At 45.0% G+C, this 23,674-nt stretch overlaps 1 protein-coding gene across 2 annotated transcripts in view; it reads right to left on the bottom strand.

Annotated features, from left to right (window-relative positions):
* Window positions 1–23,674, bottom strand: part of hipk3a (homeodomain interacting protein kinase 3a) — a 231,588-nt gene that overhangs the window by 54,024 nt on the left and 153,890 nt on the right. For both annotated transcript variants that reach the window (XM_067994213.1, XM_067994214.1), the window contains exon 3: window positions 2,605–2,728. In XM_067994213.1, coding sequence (XP_067850314.1) covers window positions 2,605–2,728 — 124 coding nt within the window. The remainder of the gene's footprint in view (window positions 1–2,604; window positions 2,729–23,674) is intronic.

Raw genomic sequence — 23,674 nt, 5'->3', positions numbered from 1 at the left:
AGATGAGTGCTCCCTCCGTCGCGGACCCTCCGCGGCTGCCCCTGCCACCAGGGTCTGCTCATGCTCACTCGTGCGCGGTGACTCACCAAGTGCTACCCCAACTAGTTGGCGAGGGGGACCCACCGAGGTGCGTGTCTCTGCGCTGGTGGATGGTTGGCTCTGATGTGACGATGCACCCTCAGAGACCGCCATGTCCTCTGAGGAATCGCCCTCCACGATCGCTTCACACAAAGACGGACCTGCAAGAGAACAGAGGGCACTTTGAGGCATGTGGACCAACTTGACAGTGCGCCTGATGGCAGGTGATGATACGGTAACTCGCGATCATGGGTGTTGAGTGTCAGCTTTCCCTTACCGGCCGTTTCGGCAGCGACACACTCGCCATCGGCCACCGACAGGCAATGTCGCGTGCGGGCGAGGTCGAGCGCCTCCACCTCGGCGTCGGTGAGCTCCACCACTTGCGGCGGCCCACCTCCGGTGCGTGCCCTTTCCCTATTGTTCTTGCTTCTCTTCTCCTGTGAAGGCAAAACACAGATGTGTGAGTGGGTGCGTATTGCATCGTGAGACGCATCGAGCATCGGTGTGGTTGGGTTGAGCGTGGCGCGGATGGATGGGAGGATGCGTGGGCCACGTGCCCATCCCATTGCATGGGGATTGGGGTGTGTGGTAGTGTTCGGGTGGGGTCAGGGACGGTGGGTACTTGCGTGCACGGCGAGGATGGTGAATGAGTGGTGTGAGGATTGCTGATGGAGCGCAGTGGTGGCTGTGCAGGAGGGGTTGTGATCTGTTTGGCGTGATGGTGGGGACGGGATGTGGGAGGGTGCGTTGGTGTACTCACCTTGCCAGACCTAGTCAGGTCATTGAAGCGCTTGCGGCACTGCTCCCAAGTCCTTGGGGTGTTGCCCCTGCTGCTCACCTCCGCCGCCACCTCTGCCCATGCCTTCCTGGTTGCGGCGGCAGGGAACTTGCGTCCATCTTCTGGGAAGAGTGTTTCCCTCCTCCTCCTCACGCCCTCCAGCATCAGCTGCAGTGCCAGGTCTGAAAAACGGGGCGCAGCCTTTCCCCTTTGCTGAGCCATCGTCTCAAACCGCTTGCTTGTAGCAGGAGGGGCTTTGGGAGACTGCCCCTTTAACTGGAGCTCCTACATCGCGTCGACGGTACTGCGCATGCGCAGCCGGCCGGCACGCAGCTGGGGAGCGGAGAACCCGGAAGCAGGGCTTAATCAGTTCAATTATCCCGCGATCGCGTGGGGGACGCACACGATTAGCCGTCCGCGTTTTCCACGCTCCCGGAGGACCACCCGCTGGGAACCCGCAGGCCTGCTAAATTCGAGCCCCAAGAGTCATAAATGAAAGAGGCTGACAATTGCACACTGGCACTTTTCATCTGGAAGGAGAAAGGGTCTTTCAGAATCCACACTACTACCCACAGCAAATACTTCAGCTTTTGTTAAAAATGTCAGGAGAAAGGAAACACACGTTAATGAAGAGAGTTAAAAGAGCTGAGAATCTGCTCTTTTTTTTTAAAAAAGAGCAGTATGCCTAATTCGGGTGACAGTCGCCCAGGCAATCTTTCATTTTGTACTGGATGGCCTATTGGATTACCAGAGCCAAGCCCAATCCTATTGTTACCCAGTGTCCACGAGCCACTTTCCAGCAGAGAATCACCAGGTAGCAGTTGGGATTAGGAACCCCTGGCTGATTATTTCCCTCCACACCCACCCCCTCTAGTCAGATACTAAAGCCAATTGCAGCAACCTTACCCAATTGAGATCAGCTAACTTGGCAACTCCAAGATGTCAGCCTTGGCTCAGTGGCAGCACTCTTGCCTCTGAGTTAGAAGGTTGTGGGTTCGTGTCCCCCATCAGAGACTTAAGCACATAATCTAGGCCGACACTTCATTGCAGTATTCCCTCAGTACTGCACCGTCGGAAGTGGCGTCTTTCGGATGAGACGTTAAACCGAGGCCCTGTCTACCCTCTCAGGTGGATGTAAAAGGTCCCATGGCACTATTATGAAGAACAGCAGGGTAGTTCTCTCTGGTGTCCTGGCCAATATTTATCCCTCAACCAACATCAATAAAAAGAGATTAACTGGTCATTTATCTTATTGCTGTAGTGGGAACTTGCTGTGCGCAAATTTACTGTCGTGTTTCCGATATCACAACAGTACTTCAAAAGTATTTAATTGGTTAGGATGTCCTGAGGTTGTGAAAGACGCTAAATAAATGCAAGTTCTTTCTTTTTGAGCCAGTCTTTTACCCCGAATGTCTACAGCTTTGAGCATAATTAATAAAAGCAGCCTTGTGCCCTGGCATAACTGCACTTTTGTTTTCCTTTGCTCCTGAATCAAGCTTGACCTTAAGTGACACTAGATCAAGAAACGTTTCTCTTCTTTTAAAAAGAAATGGTGACATTTAAAAACAGAATAAAAATATAATAAAATTCTTCCCATTCAAAATGAAACTTTAAAACAGAAAAATAATGCTTACTCCTTTAATTGTGAAGCACGTCAAACATGATCACCAACATTCAGCCAGCTTTGGCGTGCTGGTCTTTTCCCTTATGAGGCAGTTAATGTGCGACAGTTAAAAATAAGTCCTTACCTGGTCATATTCCAGTGCTCCTGGGTACAAGGGCCAGCCAAGAAATAGCTCGGCAATCACACACCCCAGTGACCACATGTCTATGGCTTCACAAAACGGCAAACCCAAAATAATCTCCGGCGCTCTGGGGAAATAAGAAAATATAACGTTGCATTAGAAGGGACAGGTCGGGAGAGCACAGAAAATGCCATGTTCATTCACAGTTCGGAATATTTATGTGTGGATAGACTGTACGGGCATCAACAGAACAGCCCCTGTAAGAGAGAAAGAGATCAGCAATCTTACACTGCCCATTTATGAAGCCTTTTCTTTAATGTTAGTGTTTTCATCGCTCCACCATTGGCGGCCGTGCCTTCAGCTGCCTAGGCCCTAAGCTCTGGAATTCCCTCCCTAAACCTCTCTTCTCCTTTAAGACGCTCCTTAAAACCACCTACCCCTTTGACCAAGCTTTTTGTCACCTGTCCTAATATCTCCTTATGTGGCTCGGTGTCATATTTTATCAGTCCTAAGTTTGAACCTGTGTCTTCTCATCCTACTCATGTAATTTAATTTGAATTTTTCCATACCGTTTACTCTCTTATGTACCTCTAAGGCCACATCTCAGCAGTCTCCTTTCAAGACTCCAAAGTTCCAGGTTTGTCCAGTCTTTCCTCATAATTCAGACCTTGCACACTGGGGATCAGCCCTTGGGTCATTTCTGAACTGCCTCCAGCACCTGAATGTCTCCTTTGTGCCTTGGTGACCAGAACTGGACAGAGTGTTAAGTTTGCACCAAGGCAGAAAGGGATTTCTTCTCCTCACTCGTATGACCAAATTCATTGTTTATTAAAGACCTCTCAGTTTGTGGGGATATTGGTGGAACGACATTACAAATGATCAGTAATGTCATGTCACTCCACTAATATTCCCACAAACAAAGTGAGAGTGAGGAGTTTTATATAGAAAAAGCTAACTTAACAGTCACAATTCCAAAACAAAGTTTGTGGTTGAGCTTTGATTTAAATGGTGTACCCAAATAGATTTCAGAATCACCATTGGTCAGATAGCCCGAAGTGATGGTAACTGTGGTGGTTTGGGATATTTAACATTGAACATTGTTCACCTAACAGGGGAAAGGGTTTTGAAAGAGGTTTTGAGTTGCCAAAAGGCTTTGGAGAGCTACAACAAAGACAGTATTGCATTACAAATCCAATACGAGATAGGTATGAGACAGGTGTTAATGAAAGAAGAGGACTAACATTGAGCCTGTGGGAAAGATGACTACACACGAATGGTCGAAGAACACCCTAAAGGCTGGAACCAGAGCTGAAGAGGAATGAATTGTTTTAATGTAGCAGTTAATCTGCTGCGTGACAAAAGAAGCCATATGCCTTATAGAATTACATAGAATTTGACAGCACAGAAACAGGCCATTTGGCCCAACTGGTCTATGCCGGTGTTTATGCTCCACACGAGCCTCCTCCCACCTTACTTCATCTCACTCTATCAATATAACCTTCTATTCCTTTCTCCCTCCTGTACTTATCTAGCTTCCCCTTAAATGCATCGATGATAATTGCCTCCATGTGGTAGCAAGTTCCACATTCTCACCACTCTTTACCCAAAGAAGTTTCTCCTGAATTCCTTATTGGACTTATTAGTCACTGTCTTAAATTTATGGCCTCTAGTTTTAGACTCCCCCACAAGTGGAAACATCTTCTTTACATCTATCCTAGCGAACCCCTTGATAAATTTAAAGACCTCTATCAGGTCACCTCTCAGTCTTCTTTCTAAAGAAAAGAGCCCAGCCTGTTCAGTCTTTCCTGATAGTTATACTATGTGACAAATTTAACTTGAAACTTATATCATCTATGTTACCTTGCAACACCGACTATAAAAGTGCATCTTCGGACGTTCCAATTGAACATTCTTCGGTTATACTGCATTGAGTCAAAACCAAGAAATGCTGTGCAATTGGAATACAGGAAAATCAATTCTATACTTATGCTTATAATTTAGATTCTGCTGATTTTCGTTAAGCCAAGTTTAATTTTGGAGCTAATTTGCAGTCAATACCGACACTGAACCATCTGATGGTACCGGCTCTAAGTGTCGTTGAATAAATCAGTTATTTGCGGCACTTCGTGTTGCGTTACGTCAGTTGCCACAGAGCTGAGCCACAGAAATGATACTTCAGCCACTACTACGTTGTATTCATACTGCAGTGTGGCTGGCTGTCCTGATTGGAGGTTGTTTGCGTAGGATGACTCAGGACCAAATTAGACATCACACATAAATCGTAAACACAAACAAATAAATCCTCCATCAACTCTGTTCATTTCACAGGGACAGTATAAAAAAAACTCAGGTGAGGTAGGACACTGTATTGTATGGATGAAGAGAGAGCAAGGAGTTAACAATGTGCCCCTTGGGGGGGGGGGGGGGTGGTGCATGTGCGGGGTGTGTGCACGCGTGGGGGATGTTCGTGCGTGGGGTGTGCACGCATGGGGGATGTTCGTGCGTGGGGTGTGCACGCATGGGGGATGTGCTTTGTGGGGAGCATGTGTGGGGTATGTGTGCGTGGGGGTGTGCGCGTGTGCTTTGGGGGGAGTGCATGTTTGGGGGGAGTGCGCATGGTGGGGTGTTTGTGCGTGGTGGGGGGGGGGGGTGTGTGTGAGGTGTGTGCGCGTGGGGGGTGCATGTGCACTTTGAGGGGAGGGCATGTGCGGGCCAGTGCATGGGGGGATCTGTGCGTGCGTGGGGGAGTGTGTGTGTGTGTGTGTGTGTGTGTGTGTGTGTGTGGTACCGCGTGGGTGAGGCCGTGTGCATGCGTGCCTGCGATCTGTGTATGTGTGTTTTTTTTTAAATGTGTTTGAGAATGTCTCCAGCCGGAAATCTCCCATGAATGTGTGTGGAGAGCACGCGATGTCGAATACATGCAGCCATCCCAGAAAAGATCAAACTTTTTTCTACAATTCCTTGTCCCAACTTGCTGCTTATAATTAAAAATTGTAACGGTGTACCCAGGGCACCTCCCAGCAACCTGTGGCTGACAAGGGCAGAAAGCTGACAACAGGTTCTTTATCTCCCTCCTCTTCTGCAGAAAGTAAGGGAGGAGTTATTAGAAAGTCTCTCCTCCAGCAGAATTCCAGACATTCTGTCATTTTTAATACCATAACCAGAAAATGACAAGTGTGTGTCATCCACCGTTGTCATTCTGTTCTTCGATTATTTTTCTATCGCTGGTAGAGGCACAGGGTAAGCAGAAAGTGAGTGTTACAGTACGTAAACAATGAATCAACATTGTCCCTTTCTAAATGCCCTCAATAAAGTCAATCTCGAGCCGTGCATTTGCCTCTGGCAATGACGAGTAAACATCTGTCACGCTTCCTGTGCTTTATCTTGAAATCTGGTTGGCACGCTAGCAACACACCTCCGACACAGGGTGCAGCCCAAGGACCTAAAATATACTCTGTCTCCCACCCGAAGGGGGCAACACTCCAAAATCTTGGCAACAGAACCAAACCAACTGACACAAAGGGCCAGCACAGGAGTATAAAGAGACATTCCTGCGCTATCTAGTGATCGTGCCCAGAGCCATCTACTCTGTGAAGATCACGTGTCATCACAAAATACACTGTAAGCGTCGTTTTCCCGACCCCTGGGAAAACTGCATCACCAGATCATTTCAAATCAGGCTCCCAATTGTACTGCAGGAGCCCGATTTAAGTATGTTAATAAACGTCCCGCCTCTCCACAGCGGGACAATCGGATGTAATAATGGCAGGCGCCTGTGCGGCATGTTGGGGTCGGGTTACGTGGATTTTACATTTTAACATCACCCCCACCCCTCTCTCGCCCGTCATGGGGGGCGGTTAATATCATGGCCAATAAGTCAAACTCTGCTTTTACTGCATTATAGGATCTTCATTGCCGTTTTGGCGATCGTATCCAGCAATTATACCCGTTCTTCCGCCAAAACCACAAAGTAGTGGCCTTGTTTACAGCCAATCATTTCTAGTGGTGGAGCCTGGACGATGAACTTGGAGGAATGTGCACTCAAGATTGTTTGTCCATTCACAGGACAGACTAAGGTCGGCATAGTAAGCCTGCTGCTCGCAGCATTCTAATGTTGGTGTGCAAACCTTTTTCTTCATCAATGGGGGTTGGGGGGGGGGGGGTGAAGGCAGAAAAATAAAAATGATAATGTGTGAACTCTGCTTCATGTCCAGGGCCCCCGGCTGGGAGCCCCCTGGATAGAAGCGGGGCCTCCATCAGAACAGGATGTAAGCATTCCACTGCAACTAAAAACAAAACCCACAAAGCCTACAATTACACAGGAGAACTCCAAAAATACAATCCGTGGAGTGATCCCACACCCTTGCCTGGTGCTATGATGTCTGCACTTTAATTAGACAGGATGCCAAATCAGGCTCCATTCTGCAATCGATACAGCGCCTCAGTAACCTTTATGTTGATTTAAAAAAAAATTTTAATGTTAAGGAAGCTGCTTGCTCCTGTTCTAACAGAGGTCAGAAGGCATTCCAGCAGCTCCTTCAGTCGAAAAGCTTGACTAGTTTTATGGCATGCAGCTTCGTTTAAGATTTTACAGGCAGGAGCTTCAAGCAAGACTCGACAGAGAATGGGAGCTGGTAGACGAGGTGGGGGTGGGTGAGGTTTTCGCCGTATACCATTCAGTTAAGTGACGACCAGCAGATATTGGAATACCGAAGCAAAACAGATGAAAAGTAGGAATATGGAACCCAAAATCTATTCTCACAGCAGAATACTGCACTGCAGCTGTGTAATTAAAATTCACTCTGATGAAATGGGTCTCAAAGGTAGTGTGTTATCTGCTCCCAGGGTGCCAGGAATCCCAAGATAAAGATTCAGTAGCTGAAAGGCAGGCAGGATCACCACTATCCGTGTGTCCAAAACACTGACCCCTTATATGTCCAGAGTTTCAAACTGCTGTGGAGTATCCCGCTGGATGGTCATTATTGGCGGAGCTCGAGGGGCTGAATGGCCCACTTCTGTTCCTATGTTATTCAGCACTCTTGTCATCAGATAGCTTCTACTACAGTAAAAGGAAATGTAACATCCAACACAGGAGTGATTTCAATATATTAAATAGATAAGGCCGTTTGTGGGCAACCTCTGCTTCAAGATGGCAGCACTCTCGCCTCTGAGTCAGAAGGTTGTGGGTTCAAAGCCCCACTCCAGAGACTTGAGCACAAAAGTCTTTTGGATGAGATGTTAAACCAATATTTATCCCTCAACATCACTAAAACAGATTATCTGGTTATTATCACATTACTGTTTGCAGGAGCTTGCTGTGTGCAAATTGGCTGCCCCATATTTCCTACATTATAACAGTGACTACCCTTCAAAAGTACTTCATTGGCTGTGAAGCCCTTTGGGACATCCTGAAGTCGTGAAAGGCGCTATATAAATGCTTTCCTCTTTCTTTCTTGTTTTCCTCAAATCCTAACAGCGTGGAAACTTCAGATGTCTGGTGACTGAGAGGGGCATAAGTACTGACTGACAGGAGATTTTATTTGCAGTCTGCAGAATAGAGGATTCACAAAGTGATTGAAGCACGTGGAGAGTCAAGTGAATATAGCTCCCATACCCAAAGATAAGATCAAAGGTGGGGAACCATATGCCTCATTGTTATTTTTAAGAAGCACGGTGTAATGTACTGTCAGCACTCAGGGGCGGATGTTAGTTATTTGAAATAATTACTGTAATATTTGGGTCAGCTGCTACTGTCTGTCTCCAGATCAGCTGGGATGGCAGGCCTGGCAGTCTACTTATTGCTTCCATCACTGTACTGAGTGATGTCTGGGAACAAGGTCAGACTGTAGGGATGCGAACAGGCAGCTTGAGCAAAACATGTTTAAAATACTGTCTTGGGGAGGGGCAAAGAGACCTATTCTACTTATATTTTAGGTTATTTGTGATTACATAAATTTATTCCACAGATTGTTGGTGGCTGAAATTTAATACAGCGATTAAATTGGTGTGCTCGTCTAAATTAGTCTAGGGTACGGTAGCATAGTGGTTATGTTACTGGACTAGTAGTCCAGAGGCCTGGACTAATAATCCGGAGTCAGGAGTTCAAATCTGGGCTGGGGAATTTAAATTCAATTAAATAAAATCTGGATTTAAAAAAAACTATCAGTAATGGTGGCCATGAAACTACTGGATCGTCATAAAAACCCATCTAGTTCACTAATGTCCTTCAGGGAAGGAAACCTGCCGTCCTTACCCAGTCTGGCCCATATGTGACTCCAGACTCACAGCAATATGGTTGATTCTGAAATGGCCTAGCAAGCCACTCAGTTGTACAATCTCGCTACAAAAAGTCACAAGAAGAATAAAACCGGACGGACCACTAGGCACCGGACACAACAAGGCAAACCAAGCCCAGTCGAACCTGCAAAATCCTCCTCACTAACATCTGGGGACTTGTGCCAAAATTGGGAGAGCTATCCCACAGACTAGTCAAGCAACACAGCCTGACATAGCCACTCAGAGGTGGTGGTACAGTGGTGTACAGTCAGGGGGGGAGTGGCCCTGGGAGTCCTCAACAATGACAACAGACCCCATGAAATCTCATGGCATCAGGTCATAAATGGGCAAGGAAACCTCCTGCTGATTACCACCTATGCCCTCCCTCAGCTAATGAATCAGTCCTCCTCCATGTTGAACACCACTTGGAGGAAGCAAAGGCACAGAATGTAATCTGGGTGGGGGACTTCAATGTCCATCACCAAAAGTGGCTCGGTAGCACCACTACTGACCGAGCTGGCCGAGTCCTGAAGGACATAGCTGCCAAACTGGGCCTGCGACAGGTGGTGAGCGAACCAACACGAGGAAAATAACTACTTGACCTCGTCCTCACTAATCTGGCAGATGCATCTGTCAATGACAGTACTGGTAGGAGTGACCACCGCACAGTCCTTGTGGAGACGAAGTCCCATCTTCACAATGAGGATACCGTCCATCGTGTTGTGTGGCACTACCACCGTGCTAAATGGGATAGGTTCAGAACAGATCTAGCAGCTCAAAACTGGGCATCCATGAGGCGCTGTGGGCCATCAGCAGCAGCAGAATTGTATTCCAGCACAATCTGTCACCTCATGGCCCAGCATTTTCCTCACTCTACCATTACCAACAAGCCAGGGGATCAACCCTGGCTCAATGAAGAGTGCAGAAGAGCATGCCAGGAGCAGCATCAGGCGTATCTAAAAATGAGGTGCCAACCTGGTGAAGCTACAACACAGGATTACAGTTAAACAACTAACAGGAGGAGGATGCTCCGTGAACATCTTCAATGATGGCAGAATCCAGCACGTGAGTGCAAAAGACAAGGCTGAAGCGTTTGCAACCATCTTCAGCCAGATGGCCTCCTCCCGACATCCCCACCAGCAGAGAAGCCCGTCTTCAGCCAATTCGATTCACTCCATGAATCAAGCAACGGCTGAGTGCACTGGATACAGCAAAGGCTATGGGCCTCGACAACATCCCAGCTGTAGTGCTGAAGACTTGTGCTCCAGAACTAGCCGCACCTCTAGCTGTTCCAGTGCAGCTACAACATTGGCATCTACCTGACAATGTGGAAAATTGCCCAGGTATGTACTGTCCACAAAAAGCAGGACAAATCCAATCTGGCCAATTACCGCCCCATCAGTCCACTCTCAATCATCAGCAAAGTGACGGAAGGTGTCATCGACTGTGCTATCAAGTGGCACTTACTCACCAATAACCTGCTCACCAATGCTCAGTTTGGGTTAGTAAAATTAAAGTCAACGGGAATCAGGGGGAAAACTCTCCAGTGGCTGGAGTCACACCGAGCACAAAGGAAGGTGGTAATGGTTGTTGGAGGCCAAATCATCTCAGCCGCAGGACACTGCTGCAGGAGTTCCTCAGGGCAGTGTTCTAGGCCGAACCATCTTCAGCTGCTTCATCAATGATCTTCCCTCCATCATAAGGTCAGAAATGGGGATGTTCGCTGATGATTGCAGAGTTTTTTTTTCTGATTGCACAGTGTTCAGTTCCATTCGCAACCGCTCAGATAATGAAGCAGTCCGTGCCTGTATGCAGCAAGACCTGGACAACATCCAGGCTTGGGCTGATAAATGGCAAGTAACATTCGTGCCAGACAAATGTCAGGCAATGACTATCTCCAACAAGAGAAAGTCTAACCACCTCCCCTTGACATTCAACGGCATTACAATCGCCGAATCCCCCACCATCAACAACATTGACCAGAAACTTAACTGGACTAGCCACATAAATACTGTGGCTACAAGAGCAGGTCAGAGGCTGGGTATTCTGTGGCGAGTGACTCACCTCCTGACTCCCCAAAGCCTTTCCACCATCTGCAAGGCACAAGTCAGGAGTGTGATGGAATACTCTCCACTTGCCTGGATGAGTGCAGCTCCAACAACACTCAAGAAGCTCAACACCATCCAGGACAAAGCAGCCCGCTTGATTGGCACACTGTCCACCACCCTAAACATTCACTCCCTTCACCACCGGCGCACTGTGGCTGCAGTGTGTACCATCCACAGGATGCACTGCAGCAACTCGCCAAGGCTTCTTCGACAGCACCTCCCAAACTCGCGACCTCTACCACCTAGAAGGACATGGGCAGCAGGCACATGGGAACAACACCACCTGCACGTTCCCTCCAAGTCACACACCATCCCGACTAGCCACATAAATACTGTGGCTACAAGAGCAGGGTTCTTCATTGAGGGTTCTATAACAAGGGGACATAGATTCAAGGTAAAAGGCGGGAGGTTTAGAGGGGATTTGAGAAAGAACTTTTTCACCCAGAGGGTGGTTGGAGTCTGGAACTCACTGCCTGAAAGGGTTGTGGAGGCAGGAACCCTCACAACATTCAAGAAGCATTTGGATGAGCACTTGAAATGCCATAGCATACAAGGCTACGGACCAAATGCTGGAATATGGGATTAGAGTAGACAGGGCTTGATGGCCCGCGTGGACACGATGGGCCGAAGGGCCTCTATCCGTGCTGTATAACTCTATGACTCTCTATGACTTGGAAATATATCGCCGTTCCTTCATCGTCGATGGGTCAAAATCCTGGAACTCCCTTCCTAACAGCACTGTGGGAGAATCTTCAACGCACGGAATGCAGCGGTTCAAGAAGGCGGCTCACCACCACCTTCTCAAGGGCAATTAGGGATGGGCAATAAATTCTGTCCTTGCCGGCGACGCCCACATCCCATGAACGAATAATAAAAAAAGAAATGAATAGCTGAAGCTTTATCACAAGCCTGACTCAATGAGATGGCTGATTTAAAGTTAAAACATTTTAAGTATTCCACAGTTGAAGTGTGACCCACAGTCTCAAATCCAAGTCACTTTGATTTTTCTTAAGACACATTTTCATAAAATCAGCTCCGATCGAAATGAAAAGGAACGAAGAAATCGGGTAAAATGGTATTATTTTCAGATGTGCGCACTCCTAAACTTTGTAATTGCAGCAAATTGTGTTTTACAAGAACTATACTTTCCAATGGCAGTTCCTAATTGTGGTTCACCTTCTCAGACAAAAAAAATTAAACATACTGTCTACTTTTGTTAACTTGAAGTTGTTTAATTCAAATTACTGTGTAAGTTAATTCTTTTTAGCACAAAGAATGAACTAAGAGGAGTGGACTGTTATAGCAGTGAACCACCCGTAGCATTGGTCGGCAATCATCTAGGATCTAGGGTTCGTTGTTCTGCCATTTACCGCAGTTAAGCTGTAGCCTAAAGGCAACATCGCTTCACACACCTCTGTAATACGGCAAATTTACTGAAGCTATACATCACGCGACTGACAAGACACACCTTAAAATGAAAGATGCACAGATGTATTGGCAATACTGTTTACCTCCCAGTTTACAAAACTGGCTTAAGGTGTAAATAGCTGTGTCATTCCCTATCCAAAACCACTCCTCAGTTATTTCTATTAAAAAAACAATTTCTTTGCTCTACATCTCCTGATGAATTTGCAGTACATTTTACCCCCGACAACTCCCTTAATTCGAATTGTTAAGGCAATTCAAATTGCGCTTTAAAAATGTCATCAGCACATTTTTACTCTAATTGCGTAATACGAATTACTGGATAATTCAAATTTTTCAAAAATTCAAAATTTGTCAAATAATGATTTTGAATTATATGGGGTAGACTGTATTTGCTCGAAATGCAAGTATTTTGTTCATTCTTCTTTCCTCATAAACGTTCCTTCTTCTCAGTTATTTACGTGATTCGAAAGATATTTCTCCCTTTCTCACAGTGATTTGCTGAAGCCTTCATTGGTGTAGCATTGCCCAGCAGAGTTTTTCCTCGTCAAGTTTCCAGTAGTGGTCATTGGCCAGGGTCTAGGTCTGGCTTACTGACCAAGTCTGTTGCAATATCCAAGGGTCGGCATCGCAAACAAATTGTTTTTTTAAAAATGTAGTTCAGAAATTTATACAGTAGCTTAAATTCTATAAAATGCTGATGAAAATTAAATATTTCCTTTTATTGTTCTTTTCTGTTGCTGTTTGTAGATTTTCCGCCTGCATGTCATGGTATATTGCAATTCCACATAGACAATCAAAACTGCAGTGCCCAGGATGCATCTCGCTCTCTCTCACACACACACACACACACACACAATTCACCCACACTAGCTGGAAATGTTTAGAACCCACGCCCAGGAGTAAATTTCCAACTCAAGCCCCAGGCTCCAGTCAGACGGGCAGACTGAGATTGGGGGAGACTTCTTGCAAGCCTTTCTAATATCAAACAACTGATTTTATGAGTAACTTTGATGGGGTTTTTTCAGAATTGCGTACTTTTGTGTGTGATAAACATGTTGCTTCTTGCTGTATTTGTTGGCTTGAGTAAAGGCGACAAATAATGGTTGTAAACAGTGCAAAGAAATTACGCGAGCGATTGACTTTCTGACGCATCACAGACACGAAAGGAAGCTTTGGAAAAAAAATTGAGGGATTTGATTGCATTTTTTTTTGCTGGTTGCTTGATTCTAATTTTTGATTGTTTCACATTTAATCAATCAAACATTTGATCATTAATTAAAAGGTAAGTGTGATTATTTCAGCCAATCACATTTTTTTGCCCTACAATTGTGTTACTCTTTGGGGAGTACTCCGGAGTGCACTGGAGCGGGAATGTGTCTAAGGCTACACTTACAGCCTTTTACATAGAATCACGTAGAATTTTACAACGCAGAAACAGGCCATTCGGCCCAACAGGTCTATGCCGGTGTTTATGCTCCACATGAGCCTCCTCACATCTTTGAAAGGTGTAACTTTCTGGAATAAAGACTTTTATTCTTTCGTGTGATAGTTGTGCTCAGTAGTAGCACTCTTGCCTCTGAGTCAGAAGGCTGTGGGTTCAAGTCCCACTGCAGAGACTTGAGCACATAATCTCGGCTGACACTCCAGTGGAGTACTGAAGGAGTGCTGCACTGTCGGAGATACTGTCTTTTGCATTAAACAGAGGCCAGTTTGCCCTCTCAGGCGGTCTTAAAGGATCCCATGACACCATTCGAAGAAGAGCAGGGGAGTTAGCCCTGGTGTCCTGGCCGATATTTAATCGGCTGTAAAGTGCTTTGGGACATCCTGAGGTTGTAAAAGGCGCTATATCAATGCAAGTCTTTCTTTTATTATGGAGATTTTCTTTTAAAGTTTGTTTGCAGACTTTTCAACTGAGTGTGTCACGTTGTACATCATTTTCTTCAGCTCAATTATCTCTACAATTCCATCCGTGGACATGGTTTTGCCTCATTTGTGGTGCCACAATCAACATGGCTGATTCATCCTCGTGACACCTTTCCATGTTGAGATTTCTTTTAAATGGTTATTCAACACCATCTTTCTTTAAAAGCAACCGCAATAAATTAGGATAATGTGTCTACTACGTGCTCATACAGTATTAAAACCTTGAAAATGAATGAGGGAGAAGAAGCTCAAAGTCACAATGTTTCTGTTTACTTGGAAAATGTTATCATGTGAAAAAATTCCTTTTGCCTGGTATCATTTTGACAGTCTGACATTTTGTGTTAAAATCATTCCATATTGCAGCTGTTTTTGTAACAAGGGCCTGTTTTATGAGTTGGAAAGCACAGTATTTGAAAGACTGAGGTTTTCCCAAATCAATAGATACTCTGGAATCCTCCCAAGAAAAATCACAATTTGGGTGGAAACTAGCAATGCAGCCAGTGATGCATCTGATAGAAGTAAGTAGGGATTTCCCTATTGCTCCCCCAAGTCCATTATTAATGTATGGCTGGTTTTATTACCCTCAAAGACTCGATGTGCAAGGAGAACTCACTTAGCCTGGCTAACTAACTCCTAATGGGCAAAGACACAGGAATCCAATGACTCTGCTGTATAAATACCTGGAACATTTTTACAAAAGGGCCACATATATGCACAACGTTCTCCACTGTGCAGCAGGTGTATAAGGAAGGTAGAAAATCAAACTATTGCTGACTCACACACAAAGAAAGAAGGAAAGACTTACATTTACATAGCGCCTTTCACGACCTCAAGATGTCCCAAACGCTTTACAGCCAATTTGAAGCATGGTCACTGTTGTGATATAGGAAACGCGGCAGCCAATTTGCGCACAGCAAGGTCCCACAAACAGCAATGTGATAATGACCAGATAATCTATTTTAGTGATGTTGGTTGAGAGATAAATATTGGCCAGGATGCCGGGGAGAACTTACCTGTTCTTCTTCGAAATAAGAAGAAGATCTTTTACGCCCACCTGAGAGGACAGACGGGGCATCAGTTTAACATCTCATCCGAAAAACAACAGTCCAGCCTTTTCTATGCAATTGGCTCCTCTTAATTCAAAGTCACTTAATTCAAATTATTAAACGTTTTGCTGTGTGTTTATATTACTTAATTCAAATGACTGAATAATTCAATTTTTTTTTTAGTGCCAAGACCGACTGAATCATCTAGAGTCGACTGTATGGTTTATATAATTAATTTAACACATGACTGCAGGCCAGCTGTCAGTGTAACACAAGACACATCACAACCCTTTATACTGCCAGCTGCCTGCAGTGAAGTATTGTTCAGATAGCGAGGTTACAACTGCAGTATTGTATTAATAAATGAATGGCAAGCTAATCCTGGCAAAGTAACTTGAGGCCTGCTTGTCCATGTGCCCCTGTCCTCTGTAACAGTTTATCTAAGGAGAGAGAGTCAACAAGGCCCAATCTTCACAACCCAGGTGTACTGCAATGGACTCTTAATCAAACACCAGCTGTTACCTACCACTCACAACATGAAGATGACACCAATATTGGGTATTCAGGTGTCAGCTGTGGCTTAGTTGGTAGCACACTTGCCTCTGAGTCAGAAGGTCGTGGGTTCAAGTCCCACTCTGGAGACTTGAGCACAAAACCCAGACTGAGACTCCCAGTGTAGTGCTGAGGGAGTGCTGTGCTGTCTTTCGGATGTGACTTTAAACCGAAGCCCCTTCTGCTCGCTCAGATGGACATAAAAGATCCCATGGCACTATTTCGAAGAAGAGCAAGGGAGTTCTCCCCGGTGACCTGGTCAATATTTATCTCTCAACCAACATCATTAAAACATCTGGTCATTATCATATTGCTGTTTGTGGGAGCTTGCTGTGCGCAAATTAGCTGCTGCATTTTCAAATTTCAACAGTGACTACACTTCAAAAGGTACAGACTTAATCTCTCCCAGGCATGTTTCAGCTCACTGGTACAGAAATGTTCTGCCATGGCTCTCCTTTTTAAAATATGTATCATAGTAGGTACAGCTCAGGAGGAGGCCATTTGGCCCATTGTGCCTGTGCCAGCTCTTTGAAAGAGCTATCCATTTAGTCCCATTCCCCTGCTATAGTATCATAGTAGGTATAGCACAGGAGACGGCCATTCGGCCCTCTGCTTACAACATAGAAATCTGAAAACATTTCAGGATACTTGCATCTAGTTATTACACTAGAATAAAATACCTGCATAAACACTACCTCCTTTGAATGACTGAGGTTTTATCAGTAAATGTCAATACAGTGATACTTCCAGCAATTTTAAAAGCATCAGAGCAGTTGCTAAAGCAGGAGTGCTCGGCAACTTTCTACAGCAACTACATGATGTCAGCTTGTTCTGACTGTATATTGTATACACAGGAGATCCCATGGTTGCTTCATTGTAGAAAAAAGAGATTACTAAGGACATATTTCAACAGCTCAAAGTTTTGTGTAAATTTTATGAGCAATGTTCTATGAAAAATCTGAAGTTACTGACAACGGAATTGTTTTTGATGAAAAATACACATCAGCAAGACTGACAAGTGTATCTTGGCTACAGTGCAGATCAGGCATGGCAGATTCGGCTAATTCAATATGAAAGCTGATGAAGAGTGACGACATTACAATAGCGTACATGAATGCAGTACAGAATGTAGCAGAGTACTCTATCTGAAACATCTTGTCATCAATTTAATACATAACACTGCCAAATGGACAATAAAGTAGCTGCATTTTCAATAATTTCACTTTGAAGTTAGAAACCGTATGTATGTATGTTGAGTTAGTCACTGCTCATGAAAGGCATCAATAGAAAATAATGGTCTTTGTGTGTCAAAAGGGTATTTAAATCACGTAAAGGAACTTGCATTTGTACTGAAGTCTAAAATAGAACAAAATGAAGAGAAATCTCATTCAGTGTCGACGTGCAAGTACAGGCAGAAAATGTGATTTATGAAGTCTACCGACTGTACCTTTAGCAGCTTCCATTTTAATCATTTTTTTTAAAAGGCTGGTAAGTCACTAGAAAACATGATGTAATATCTTCATATTAGGAATGAATGTTAAAAGTTCACACTGCAGTTTCAACTCCAAAAACTTTTAAAATGAGTGATTGAAATCAGCATCCTGGATTCAGTAATAGCTCCATAATAAGAAATCTCAACATCGAAAGGCAAGCTATCCAATACAAAAGAAAATTTCACTTCATGCAGCCATTTGATCACCATCAAAATCAATTGCATCATAGTTCATCTTTGTTTGCCCGGGTGTCTTTTTGTGAAGCTGCTGCATCTTTTTTCTTCTTATCTGGCTTGGTTTCATTTTCCTTTCTTTAAAATACATATATATTATCGTTGGTGACTATCAGAATCAAAACGCTAAGTTCTTAATTCCCAATTCTGATTCACTAACCCTCACCCCCCATTAGGTTTTTGGCAAATTTATGTCGCATCACAAGAAAAATAAATAGATAAACTCCTCAAATGCACTTCCACAACAGAACACACAGATGTCACCCGCACTCAACCCCGACAAATTAAATCAATAAATAATTAACTGGAAAGGCTCTGTACGCGGAGACGCTCTAGCCAAGCAAATTATTTCTTTATTCATTTACAATTGGGAGATGTTTACATGACAACCGTTTTATTAGCGGAAGAGACTGCTTTGTTTGACTGGGTTTTCGCCGCTTTCTTCAATAAACAGCGACCTATTTCACACCATCTGTAATCTGGCTGCTCATTTTCACTCGCCCAGCTAAACACTCCAAACTATACGCTTGGAACCCCTGCTCAGTTTTTAAACCTTTGCTATCACTGTGCCGCTGGTGGAAGCAAGAAGGTACCAGTAACACTCCGACCCATTGGGAATTAACACTCTGCATGGAGTAATAATTGGAGGATCCAAATTACGTTTATAGTGTGTCGTTTGTGCAATAAATAATTCCGTTTTTAAAAAAAACAATTTTTTGAAATAAAATGCATTGTTCAGTCAGAAAAATATCAATGATTCAGCTTGTGGGCTGCTCCATGAGGAGACTCAGGGCTCCGGCAGGGGGTGAAATTTGATTCAAGTGCTTGCCTTGGTACGTTCCTTAGTCCTTCAGCCAACCTTTCCAGTACACTCCACTCATCTAAATGTGAGCGGAGCTATCTTGTATACTGAAGCGTGTTCACTCTCCAGATTGACATGCTGTCCAGGGAAATCTGCACAGAAATTATGCTTCCCTCTCCCAGTCAACTGCACTATAAATTAGTGCTGCAGTGATAAAGGATACGGCCCTCTCTCCCAGACAGAAGTATGAAGAAAGCTGCGACACACGCAGCTGCATCTCACTGGCTCTGAGATTTGTTTTTCTGTTTAAACAAGGGTCTGACTAAGCACATTAGCCTTTACATTTATAACTTAAGTGATTTCCTACACTCGCTGAATAAACAGATGGGAGATACTCAGCCTCACCTCTGGGAAGAGGCCAATTATGAAAGAAAAACTTGCATTTACATAGCGGCTTTGACATCCTCAAGATGTCCCAAAGCGCTTTACAGCCAATGAAGTACTTTTGAAGTGTAGTCACTGTTGTAATGTAGGAAACACAGCAGCCAATTTGTGCACAGCAAGGTCCCATGAAAAGCAATGTGATAATGACCAGATAATCTGTTTTAATGATGTTGGTTGAGAGATAAATATTGGCCAGGACACCAGGGAGAACTCCCTTGCTCTTCTTCGAAATAGTGCCATTGGATCTTTTACGTCCACCTCGGAGGGCAGAAGGGGCTTCAGTTTAACATCTCATCCGAAAGATGGCACCTCCGGCAGCGTAGCACTCCCTCAACACTGCGCTGGGAGTCTCAGCCGGGATTTTGTGCTCAAGTCTCCAAAGTGGGACGAGAACCCATGACCACCTGACTCAGAGGCGAGAGTGCTTTAATTAAGAATCCAATGCAGTATTCCTGGAACATTGGGCCTTGTTGACTATCTCTCCTTAGATAAACTGTTACATAGGACATGGGCGCATGGACAAGCAGGCCTCAAGTTACTTTGCTAGGATTAGCTTGCCATTCGCCTGTTAATACAATACTGCAGTTATAATCTCGCTATCTGAACATTACATAGTTGAGGGATAAATATCGGCCAGGACAACAGAGAGAATGCTATTGTTCTTCTTCAAATAGTGCCGTGGGATCTTTTACAGCCATCTGAGAGGGCAGACGGGGCCTTGGTTTAATGTCTCACCTGAAAGATGGCACCTCTGAAAGTGCAGCACTCCCTCAGTACTGCACTGGAGTATCAGCCTAGATTTTTGAGCTCAAGTCGTGGAACATCAATACATGCTTAAAAGAAATGAAACAAACACTACAGTACAGTCTATAAGCTGCCAAAGTACCCTTTAAACTTCACGTTAAGTCCTCATGTCTGCAATTAATGACTGAATATTTTAGTCAGGCTTCTAATTGCTCATTACCAATTAGAAAGCACTCCCTGGTTTATATGAAATGTTTCACAATTATGATTTAATTATTTCAGCTGAGAGGTAAAGTGGGGCCTACCAAGCTGAAAAAACAAGGCCTGGGACTGAAATACACCTCGGTCAAAACACACATGATGCATCAGGGTCTAAATTTGGAACTGCTACTTCTACGCGACTGTTCCCATCACCAGACTGCCTGCAAACATCCTGTTAACATGACGCAATATTCAAGGATTGTGGTGGATGAGTCCTTTGAATGCCACAAAGCTATGCATAGGATTTCTTAGGCTACAGAACAGGCAGGAACTTAAAAACAATAATCCAACCACTCAAGGGAAGGAGCAGAGGAATATTTACTTGGGCAACAACCTGCCCAGAAGTGTGACTGACTTTCTGTTGGAGGGAAGCTTGACTCATGCACTGGCCTTCACATTTATACTGTTGATTTGAACTTAGATGGGTGAGATCCTAAATGAATATTTCGCATCGGTATTTACGGTTGAGAAAGGCATGGATGTTAGGGAACTTGGGGAAATAAATAGTGATGTCTTGAGGAGTGTACATATTAGAGAGGGAGGTGCTGGAAGTCTTAACGCGCATCAAGGTAGATAAATCTCCGGGACCTGATGAAATGTATCCCAGGACGTCATGGGAGGTTAGGGAGGAAATAGCGGGTCCCCGAGCAGAGATATTTGAATCATCGACAGCTACAGGTGAGGTGCCTGAAGATTGGAGGGTAGCAAATGTTGTGCCTTTGTTTAAGAAGGGCGGCAGGGAAAAGCCTGGGAACTACAGACCGGTGAGCCTGACATCTGTAGTGGGTAAGTTGTTAGAGGGTATTCTGAGAGACAGGATCTACAGGCATTTGGAGAGGCAGGGACTGATTAGGAACAGTCAGCATGGTTTTGTGAGAGGAAAATCATGTCTCACAAATTTGATTGAGTTTTTTGAAGGGGTAACCAAGAAGATAGATGAGGGCTGTGCAGTAGACGTGGTCTACATGGACTTTAGTAAAGCCTTTGACAAGATACCGCATGGTAGGTTGTTACATAAGATTAGATCTCACGGGATCCAAGGTGAGGTAGCCAATTGGATACAAAATTGGATTGACGGCAGAAGACAGAGAGTGGTTGTAGAGGGTTGTTTTTCAAACTGGAGGCCTGTGACCAGCGGTGTGCCTCAGGGATCGGTGCTGGGTCCGCTGTTATTTGTTATTTATATTAATGATTTGGATGAGAATTTAGGAGGCATGGTTAGTAAGTTTGCAGATGACACCAAGATTGGTGGCATTGTGGACAGTGAAGAAGGTTATCTAGGATTGCAACGGGATCTTGGTAAATTGAGCCAGTGGGCCGATGAATGGCAGATGGAGTTTAATTTAGATAAATGTGAGGTGATGCATTTTGGTAGATCGAATCGGGCCAGGACCTACTCCGTTAATGGTAGGGCGTTGGGGAGAGTTATCGAACAAAGAGATCTAGGAGTACAGGTTCATAGCTCCTTGAAAGTGGAGTCACAGGTGGATAGGGTGGTGAAGAAGGCATTCAGCATGCTTGGTTTCATTGGTGAGAACATTGAATACAGGAGTTGGGATGTCTTGTTGAAGTTGTACAAGACATTAGTAAGGCCACACTTGGAATACTGTGTACAGTTCTGGTCACCCTATTATAGAAAGGATATTATTAAACTAGAAAGAATGCAGAAAAGATTTACTAGGATGCTACCGGGACTTGATGGTTTGACTTATAGGGAGAGGTTGGATAGACTGAGACTTTTTTCCCTGGAGAGTAGGAGGTTTAGGGGTGATCTTATAGAAGTCTATAAAATAATGAGGGGCATAGATAAGGTAGATAGTCAAAATCTTTTCCCAAAGGTAGGGGAGTCTATAACGAGGGGGCATAGATTTAAGGTGAGAGGGGAGAGATACAAAAGGGTCCAGAGGGGCAGTTTTTTCACTCAAAGGGTGGTGAGTGTCTGGAACGAGCTGCCAGAGGCAGTAGTAGAGGCGGGTACAATTTTGCCTTTTAAAAAGCATTTGGACAGTTACATGGGTAAGATGGGTATAGAGGGATATGGGCCAAGTGCAGGTAATTGGGACTAGCTTAGTGGTATAAACTGGGTGACATGGTGTTTCCATGTTGTAAACTTCTATGATTCTATGATTCTATTAGTGCCCGAGACAGCATTGAAACAGATTGCGTTAAAACACCGAACCAAAGGAGACATTAGGACAAGACACCAAAAGCTTGGTCAAAGAGGCTGATTTTAAGGAGAGTCTTAAAGGAAGAGAGAGGTTTCGGGAGGGATTTCCTGAGCTGTGGGCCAAGACAGCTGGAGGAATAGCCACCAAAAGTTTAAATGCGTGTTTCTATGTTAAAGGCACTAGATGAATACAAGTTGTTGTTGCTGTTTGGCAACGCGGGAGCTTTTGCTGCGATGAACTTCAAACAGGATCAGGAATCAATGGATGCTGTATGACAGGGATAACCAATCAAATGGTTGGATTTTCACTGGCATTTAAAAAAATTAGTTCATGGGATGTGGGCGTCGCTAGCGAGGCCGGCATTTATTGCCCATCCCGAATTGTCCTTGAGAAGGTGGTGGTGAGCCGCCTTCTTGAACCGCTGCAGTCCGTGTGTTGAAGGTTCTCCAACAGTGCTGTTAGGAAGGGAGTTCCAGGATTTTGACCCAGCGACGATGAAGGAACGGCAATATATTTCCAAATCGAGATGGTGTGTGACTTGGAGGGGAACGTGCAGGTGGTGTTATTCCCATGTGCCTGCTGCTCTTGTCCTTCTCGGTGGTAGAGGTCACGGGTTTGGGAGGTGCTGTCGAAGCAGCCTTGGCAAGTTGCTGCAGTGCATCCTGTGGATGATACACACTGCAGCCACAGTGTGCCGGTGGTGAAGGGAGTGAATGTTTAGGGTGGTGGATGGGGTGCCAATCAAGCGGGCTGCTTTGTCCTGGATGGTGTCGAGCTTCTTGAGTGTTATTGGAGATGCACTCATCCAGGCAAGGGGAGAGTATTCAATCACACTCCTGATTTGTGCCTTGTAGATGGTGGAAAGGCTTTGGGGAGTCAGGAGGTGAGTCGCTCGCTGCAGAATACCCAGCCTCTGACCTGCTCTTGTAGCCACAGTATATATATGGCTGGTCCAGTTCAGTTTCTGGTCAATGGTGACCCCCAGGATGTTGATGGTGGGGGATTTGGCAATGGTAATGCCGTTGAATGTCAAGAGGAGGTGATTAGACTCTCTCTTGTTGGAGACGGTCATTGCCTGACACGTGTCTGGCGCAAATGTTACTTGCCACTTATCAGCCCAAGCCTGGGTGTTGTCCAGGTCTTGCTGCATGCAGGCTCGGACTGCGTCATTATCGGAGGGGTTGCAAATGGAACTGAACACTGTGCAATCATCAGCGAACATCCCCATTTCTGACCTTATGATGGAGGGAAGGTCATTGATGAGGCAGTTGAAGATGGTTGGGCCTAGGACACTGCCCTGAGGAACTCCTGCAGCAATGTCCTGGGGTTGAGATGATTAGCCTCCAACAACCACTACCATCTTCCTTTGTGCTAGGTATGACTCCAGCCACTGGAGAGTTTTCCCCCTGATTCCCCATTGACTTCAATTTTACTCGGGCTCCTTGGTGCCACACTCGGTCAAATGCTGCCTTGATGTCAAGGGCAGTCACTCTCACCTCACCTCTGGAATTCAGCTCTTTTGTCCATGTTTGGACCAAGGATGTAATGAGGTCTGGAGCCGAGTGGTCCTGGCGGAACCCAAACTGAGCATCAGT

Source organism: Heptranchias perlo, chromosome 12, assembly GCF_035084215.1.
Source record: "Heptranchias perlo isolate sHepPer1 chromosome 12, sHepPer1.hap1, whole genome shotgun sequence".
In the NCBI taxonomy this organism is placed as follows: Eukaryota; Metazoa; Chordata; class Chondrichthyes; order Hexanchiformes; family Hexanchidae; genus Heptranchias; species Heptranchias perlo.
The sequence above is the reverse complement of the archived record's forward strand: the minus strand, read 5'-3'. Positions and strand labels throughout refer to the sequence as shown.